This window comes from Capsicum annuum, chromosome 5 (assembly GCF_002878395.1).
Source record: "Capsicum annuum cultivar UCD-10X-F1 chromosome 5, UCD10Xv1.1, whole genome shotgun sequence".
Classification (NCBI taxonomy): domain Eukaryota; kingdom Viridiplantae; phylum Streptophyta; class Magnoliopsida; order Solanales; family Solanaceae; genus Capsicum; species Capsicum annuum.
The window spans coordinates 218,226,389-218,235,356 of NC_061115.1; the positions used below are offsets into that span (position 1 = coordinate 218,226,389).

An 8,968-nucleotide genomic window follows, 5' to 3' on the forward strand; every position below is an offset into this window, starting at 1 on the left:
TAACTTATTTTGCTAAAAACTAGTGCAGTAACTTAAGCAATTTCCAACACTCCTCCTTGCATTAGTTACTGCGATTTGGAAAAGTCGCCCCTCCTCAATTTCTGCTTCCGCAAATTGTACTTGAGGATTGTTTTTAAGCTTGCACACTTTGTAACATGACCTGCTTGTTTGCAATTTCCACAGATTGCATCAGGTCTCCACCAACAAAAATTCTCCAAGTGTGTTTTCTTTTTGCAGTGTCTGCAAAGAGGATAAGTACCTTTTCCTTTTTTATTTTGTGCATAAAAAGTGTTGGGAATAAATCCCACCACGTTAATAATATTGTGGTAATAAAGAGAAAAAATTATGGCAACAGTAATACAAGAACAACAAGAGCGAGAATGACACCAAGATTTTTACGTGAAACCCAATGAGGGAAAAACCACGGGCCAAGGGGAGCAACTGATATCTCTATAGAAAGGAATCTTACACCGTAGTCATAAGTACAATACTCAAAGTGACTACTACACATTCAAAAGAACTCTCTCTTTTGATTTTTCCACCTCACTACAATATTGCTCACACTCTCTATTTTTCCTCACAGACTAAACTCTCTGTGATGCCTTACTCTATTTTTCTTTCTCTCTTTGTTGGTGTGTTTTCCAAATGAGCTCAAGAGCTCCTTTTATAGGCAAAAATCTGCCCAAAAGACTCCATGAAAGGTCATGACTTTCCTAACCAAGAAGGGCCAAAATTGCCAAAGGCCATTTTGCCAAAGGTCAATTTTCCAAAGGCTAATTTGACCACTCTAATATTAGCCTTTGCAACCAATTAAGAGAAAGATGAAAACATGGGATGGGTCCTACAAATCTCCCCCTCCAGTCCCATGTTCCTGAAGGAGGTATCCACACCTTCTTAGAGAGAGTTCATGCCGATAAGTTCTTTGCATAATTCGAACTTATCTCGTGATACAACCTTGGTCAGCATATCTGAAGGATTCTCACTTGTAGGAATTTTCTTGATCAACATAGATTTGACCTCTATCTTTTCTCGAATCCAGTGATATCTCACATCGATTTGCTTCGTTCTTGCATAATACATGGTGTTTCTGCTTAAGTCTATTGCACTTTGACTGTCACAATAAACAACGTACTTCTTCTGATGCAATCCAAGTTCTTGAAGAAACCGTTTCAATCATACCATCTCTTTGCCAGCTTCAGTAGCTGCAATATACTCTACTTCAGTTGTAGAGAGTGCAACACACTTCTGCAACTTCGACTTCCACGATATAGCTCCCCCTGAAAATTCAAACAAGTATCCTGTAGTGGATTTTCAGTTGTCAAGGTCACCTGTCATATTAGTATCTGTATAGCCCTTCAAGATTGGATCAGTTCCTCCAAAACACAAACAATCAGCCGAGGTTCCTCTTAGGTACCTCAGTATCCACTTGAATACTTCCCAGTGTTCTTTTCCAAAATTTTCAAGGAACCTGCTAACAACACCAACTGCATGAGCAATATCTGGTCTGGTACACACCATAGCATACATCAAGCTCCTGACTGCTGAAGAATAAGGAACGTTAGCCATATTTTCCTTTTCTTCCTTTTTTGTAGGACACATTTTCTTGCTTAACTTTATATGACCAGAAAGAGGTGTGCTAACATCTTTAGCACTCTTCATGTTGAAGCATTCAAATACACGTTCAATGTACTTCTCCTGAGATAGCCATAAATTTCTGCTTGTTTGTTCTCAAACAATCTTTATCCCCATAATTTGTTATGCTGGGCCCAAGTCCTTCATATCAAATGACTTGGATAGATCTCCCTTCAACATGGCAATCAGCTCCTTGTCTTGTCCTACAATCAATATGTCATCCACATACAACAACAAAATAATAAAGTTGTTGTTCGAAAATCTTTTGAAGTATACACATGGATCAGAATAAGTCCTTTTGTAGGTCTGACTTTGCATCAATGAGTCAAACTTCTTGTACCACTGCCTTGGTGCCTGCTTCAATCCATAAAGACTCTTATTCAGTTTACATATCATGTGTTTCTTTCCATATACTTCAAATCCTTCTGGCTGGTCCATATAGATTTCTTCTTTCAAATCTCCATGAAGAAATGTAGTTTTCACGTCCAACTGCTCCACTTCAAGATCTAGGATAGCTGCTAAGCTCAAAATGGTTCGAATAGAAGTCATTTTGACAACGGGTGAGAATATTTCATCAAAATCAATACCTTTTTTCTGTTTGAAGCCTTTTACCACCAATCGAGCTTTATATCTGACCAGCTTGCCATTTCCTTCTTTCTTGAGTTTAAAAACACACTTGCACTTAAGTGGTCTTTTACCTTTTGGAAGTTCAACTAGCTTGTACGTGCTATTTTTCTACAAAGATTCAATCTCTTCTTACATGGCTTTCATCCACTAGTTCTTTTCTGGATGGACCAACAACTCCTTTAGCTTTTCTGGATCCCCCTCATCATTGATAAGGACATACTCAGAGGAAGGATACTTAGATGACTCTACCCTTTGCCTTTCAGACCTTTTCAAAGGTTGAAATTATTGTTCTTCTTGAGTAGGGTAATCCACCTGCTCAACATCAGGTTGCTCCCCCTGCTCAGCATAATCATCAGGTTGCTCCCCATTCTCGGCAACCTCATCAGTTGTACTTTCTGCACTTCAGGGATGGTAAGAAGTAAAAGGAGTGGTGATAACATTAGGAACTACACCATTCTGTTTCTTGACCTTCTCTAATATATCAGCAGCAATTCTGACTTCATTTTCTCGAAAGACTACATCTCTGCTTCTGATGACCTTCTTCTTTACAGGATCCCATAATCTGTACCCAAATTCTTCATCTCCATATCTGATGAATATGCAGGGAACTGATTTATCATCTAGTTTGTTCTCTGCTCCTTTGGTACATGTGCAAAAGCTCTACAATCGAACACCTTCATATGAAAGTAGGACACCTCTTTGTTGGTCCAAACTCTCTCTGGAATATCAAACTCCAATGGAACTAATGGACTACGATTGATCAGGTAACAGGCCATCTGAACTGCTTCACCCCAGAATGACTTAGGCAGTTTAGCCATTCTAAGCATGCTTCTCACCTTCTCAACAATGGTACGATTCATCAGCTTAGCAACACTATTGTGTTGTAGGGTTCCAGGAACTATCTTCTCATGTCTGATGCCGTGACCTGAGCAGTATTCTTCAAATTCCTTTGAAGTGTACTCACCTCCATTATCCGTATGTAGATACTTTAGATTTTGACCCATCTCCTTTTCCACCAGAGCATGAAACTTCTGAAATACTTGAAATACCTGATCTTTGGTTTTCAAGATATAAACCCATAATTTCCGTGAAGCATCATCAATAAAAGTAAAAAATATTTGTAGCCGCCCATCGATTCTACCTCCATTGGACCACAAACATCAGATTATACCAGATCAAGTATATTCAATTTTCTTTCAGATGATGTCTGAAACGAGACTCTATGCTGCTTACCGAATAAACAGTAGTCACATGATTTTGCCATCGTACCTCTGGCAAAAGAGATGAGTGATTTCTTAGCGAGGATCTCTAACCCTTTCTCGCTCATATGACCCATTCTTTTGTGCCACAAGTCTGCAGAAATCTCTTCTTGAACTGCATTCAATTCACCTCGACAAATTTCTGAATTTGTCCTGCACAACGTGCCACGAGCAACTCTCTTTGCAATCACCAATGCTCCCTTGGTGAGTTTCCATTTTTGATTTGCAAAATAGTTCTCATATCCTTCTCGATCCAAAGCATTTCCAGAGATCAAGTTCAACCACAAATCGGGTGCATGACGCATATTTTTTAGAACTAATGTGCATCCAACATTAGTCTTGATGCTAATGTCTCCGATCCCCACTATCTTTGAGTAACTTGAGTTACCCATTTTCACAGTGCCGCAATCACCTGCTACATACTTGCAGAAAAATCCCTTACCGGTGTAGTATGGTAAGATGTTGCTATGTCAACCACCCATTCCAACTCTGTCCCTGCTAAGTGCATGCACTCCTCTTCCTCATATATGAGGAGAACAACATCATCATTGTTTTGTACCGTGGTAGCAGTGTTGTCGTCATTCTTCTGGCCACTACTTTCACCTTTTCCCTTTTCAGATTTGGACAATCCTTTTTGAAGTGACCTGGTTGATTGCAGCTATAGCACTTTCTGGATTTTGATTTGGATCGGACCTTGGACTTTCCATGACCTTCGGTTCTACCATAGCTATCTGAACTCCTTTGATGACTTTTGCCTCTACTTTCTGTGATGAGAGCCTGCCCATGATTTTCAGGCTTCTTTCTCATCTTCTCGTGGAGTAGAAGAGCTGATGTGACATCTTTCATCTCAATAGAGTCCTTGCCATGTAAAATAGTTATTTACAAAGTATCATAAGAAGATGGCAACGAGTTCAATAGTATGATGGTTTTATCTTCCACCTCGATCTTTACACCGAGGTTAGCCAACTACGTGATTAGTCTATTAAGCACATTTAAATGTGACAAAAAATTTGTACCTTCACCCATATGTAGGGCGTACAACTGCTTCTTCAGGTACAATTTATTTGTCAGCGTTTTGGACATGTAGAGATTTTCTAACTTTGTCCAAATATCATATGCACTATCTTCATTGATGATGTTATTGACCACATCATCTGTTAAGTGCAACCTGATTGTACTAGGAACTTTTTCATCCATTTCTTCCCAATCCTCCAGTTTCATGGATTCGGATTTTTCGGACTTGCCACTTAGTGCCTTGTGTAATCCTTGTTGGATGAGCAGATCCCTCATCCTCCTCTGTCATGTTGAGAAATCGCTATCACCGTTGAATTTTGCTATCTCATACTTTACTCCGGACATTTTATTTTTACCGAGTATAGTACCACCAACCGCAAATATTATTTTCGTGAATGAGCGGAACCTGCTCTCTGATACCAGTTGTTGGAATAAATCCCGCCATGTTAATAATATTGTGGTAATAAAGAGAAAAAATTATGGAAATAGTAATACAAGAACAACAAGAGCGAGAATGACACCAAGATTTTTACGTGGAAACCCAATGAGGGAAAAACCACGGGCCAAGAGGAGCAATTGATATCTCTGTAGAAAGGAATCTTACACCGTAGTCATAAGTACAATAATCAAAGTGACTACTACACACTCGAGAGAATTCTCTCTTTTGATTTTTCCACCTCACTACAATATTGCTCACACTCTCTATTTTTCCTCACAGACTAAACTCTCTGTGATGCCTTACTCTATTTTTCTTTCTCTCTTTGTTGGTGTGTTTTCCAAATGAGCTCAAGAGCTCCTTTTATAGGCAAAAATATGCCCAAAAGACTCCTTGTAAGGGCATGACTTTCCTAACCAAGAAGGGCCAAAATTGCCAAACGTCAATTTGCCAAAGGCCAATTTGACCACTCTAATGCTAGCCTTTGCAACCAATTAAGAGAAAGCTGAAAACAGGGGATGGATCCTACAAAAAGCACTCTCAGTCTGAAGGCTCTTCTTTGCTCTTGTGCTTGAAGTGCACTTATTAGTTCTTTAATAGAGATAGTAGAGAGATCTTTAGACTCTTTCAGAGATGAGATTTTAGACTCGAATCTCTCCGGAATTGTCAGAAGAATTTTTTCTACTATTCTGTCATCTTTGAAATCCTCACCAAGCAACCAGATTTTACAGACAAGCAAAGAATTCTTGTCAGAATACTTGGCAATAACTTCATCCTCTTGCATCCTAAGAGATTCAAAATCCCTTTTCAAATTCAAAATTTGCATTTGTCTAACTAGGTCACTTCCTTGATATTTATTTTTTAGTTTTTCCCAAGCTTCATTTGCTGTCTCACAAGCAATGATTTTAGAAAAAATCGAATCCGCAACTGAATTTTGAATTACTGTTTTGGCTTTGAATTTTTTGAGCTTTTCATTTGAATGAGATTTAATCTGAGCAACGGTAGGATTTTCAGGGAGTGGTTGTAATGGTGTATCTTCCGCTACAACTTCCTACAAATCATAGGCTTCAAGATATGATTTCATTTTCACTGACCAAATTTGATAGTTTTCGCAAGTGAAAATTTTTGGGGCATTCAATGAGAGACTACTGCTTGACATCTGTTTTGTTGAAAAATAGCCCTACGCTTTGAAAATAAGCACGGGTTGAAAATGGTAGCCCTGACGGGTTAAAAAGGTATCCCTTACGGGTTAAAAAGGTAGCCCTTGCGGGTTAAAAATAGTATGGTAGCGCTTTGGAAGAACTCACAGATCCCGTAAGATCAATGAGGCTCTTGATACCACTGTTGGTTTTTTTAAAGAAAGATGGGGCAGCGAAAAAAGGGTTAAAATGACTCTCAAAGGATTGAATAACTTTCAATTGCATTCAATAATTTTCTTAAGCTTAGGAGCGCTTTAAATAGACAACATGAAACACATAATCTGCATTATTTGAAATTTAAAATCCTAAACTATCTCAACAAATTAAACAAGCTAACAAATTTTTAAAATTTAAATTCATCCTAAAACAACTAACTTATTTTGCTAAAAACTAGTGCAGTAACTTAAGCAATTTCCAATACAAAGCTAGTATAGAAAGGACAGGGAGATTGAACAACCACTGTGGTATGGCACCAGATAGACTATTGTTAATGAAATTCAGAACCACGAGGCTCGTAAAATTTGAAAAGAAATCCGGGATTTTTCCTCTCATGTTGCAAGATGTGAATTCCAAAATCTTGGGCTGGAATGTTTGCACGAAGGGTTGATCTGGATCATCGATTTCTGCTGACAATCCACTAGTTCCTAAACTAATTTCGTCCAATCTAGACTTTCGGAACAAAGAAAATGGCATATTACCATTCAACCTATTCCTCTGAATATAAAGAGATGAAAGCTTAGGAAGCTGAAGTATGCACAACGGAAGACGTCCTGTTAGATCATTCCATTCTAAATTCAGGTACTCTAGAGAGGAGATTTGACAAATCGAAATGGGAACATTACCTTCTAATCTGTTCTGAAACAGCTATAAGTGTTGAAGGGTTATTAAACTGGACATGGATACAGGAAGTTGGCCTGTGATATTGTTTTCCTTGAGCATCAGCACACAATCTTTTTAGTTTTGTATAGAAGAAGGTATCGACCCTTGTATCGAGCATCCATCAGCTCAGAAAAAGGTCAATGAAGTTGAGTTAATTAAGGAAGGAGGAATCACTTCACCTACCCATGTGAAGCATATGTCGAGTAATGTCAACTTTGACCACGGTACTGCGAACATTGAAACAAGATCTATGGTAACAGCAGGATTGCTAGCAACAGAAAGTTCTTCGAGTTAAGGAAGGTAAGGGATATGACCATTTAAATCATTTCTACTAAAATCAAGAACCGAGAGAGTTGTAGGTTCGATAGCAGATCAGGTATCGAATATGTAAGGACGTTAGAACTCATAACTAGACTAGCAAGATTAGTAAGGTTGAGCACTCCTACTAAGAAATGGAAGAGCAAATTTCTTTCTGTTCGACGACACAATGCCTCACCTGCCCTCTACTACACATCTCTTTCGTTCGCCCTAGACCCACCCACCAAATGGAACTCTGCCCTTTTTGTTGGGTTAGAGCGAGTATGAAGTCAGGGAGGAAGAAGAGCGAAGAAATAATATAGTAATATTAACCTTTCCTTCGCTCTATTCCCAAGTCCTGGGCTAAGCTGAGCTTCGAAGTCGGGCTTTCTTCCTAATCTCATCTACTGAAAAGGGGGCGGGGCGTAGCACGTTCTTTTTTGGGAACTACCCACCTCGCAGTGTCCCGCCTCCCCCCCGAATGATCGGTGCGGCGGTTAGGCATCCTTAGACGAAAGAGTGGTCTTTCAGGATTGGTCGTTGTGTGTCACCACCTCCCACCTATCCTACACATTCGATTAAGGTTGTCACTGCGAAGCTATAGTTAAGGTGCACGGGGTCTTACCGTCTAGCCGTTGGTACTCCGCATCTTCACGGAGAATTCAATTTCACCGGGTCCATATCGGAGACAGCGGGGCAGAAACTGCCCTATCGGAATTCTTCCTGAAATGTTTCAGTTGGACAAATGAAGTGACATGAGATTTGAAAGGCTTGATATTGGTTTAGCCCAATGAACTGATTCAGACGCCTTCGATAGATCAACACCAGTCAACACTAGATATCTGAGATGTCGGAGTCCTTCTAACCACCTTAGATTTGGACTAGACAAATAACCGTAACTTATAAAAGATAACAATGATGAGCCAAAATCCAACTTCAGTGGAAATGTCAAGCTAACAGAAACAGAAGAATAATTAGGTACTAAGTTAGCACATGAAAGATCAAGAGACCTTAGAGATGTAAGGTTTGTAAATTGCATGGCGATGGAATCTTGAAACATGGCATTCGACAGATTGAGATAAGTCAACTTTGTTAAGTTCGATATCTCAGCAGGTAACTTTGAGAACACGAAGTTGTTGTAACTCAGGTAGAGATGTTTCATATGGTCAAGAGTGAAGAGCAATGGAGATTTATTACCTTTGAGGGAAAAATCGGACGTGCATTGAGAATTTGAAACGACTTCCTTATTAATATTGATCTTGACTTCAATTGGATGAGGATTCCGGAGGTTGACAACTACAACGTGACCTGAACTCGAGCATTTGATTCCTTTCCAACTGCAACAGTTTTCGCCTTGCCATGAAGATAACCGATTAGATGGATCAGTCAGAAAGGACTTGAAGCTTCGCAGAGCTGATCGAAAAATGGTAAAATAGAGTTGCAAATATAATGAAACCTTTCTTTAACCACATGACTTCAAGATGATGTTTTATAATACAAGTTAAATGCTTGTTCGTTATAATGTCTTCATGAATAAAATAACATTATTTGGTGTAAATTTGTATATTAGTACCATCAATTTTCAAATTGTTTGAAGAACATGTGACTGACTTTGACAAATTCAT

General features: G+C 39.0%; 1 protein-coding gene across 1 annotated transcript; it reads right to left on the bottom strand.

The window, feature by feature from the left end:
* Nucleotides 1–5,410: 5,410 nt before the first annotated feature.
* On the bottom strand, nt 5,411–8,968 carry LOC107871579 (LRR receptor-like serine/threonine-protein kinase FLS2). Its single transcript, XM_016718516.2, has 6 exons — nt 8,917–8,968; nt 8,213–8,756; nt 8,016–8,066; nt 7,230–7,314; nt 6,672–7,031; nt 5,411–6,019 (listed from the first exon to the last, which is right to left on the bottom strand). The coding sequence occupies exons 1-6, from the start codon at nt 8,966–8,968 to the stop codon at nt 5,411–5,413; spliced, it is 1,701 nt and encodes a 566-aa protein (XP_016574002.2).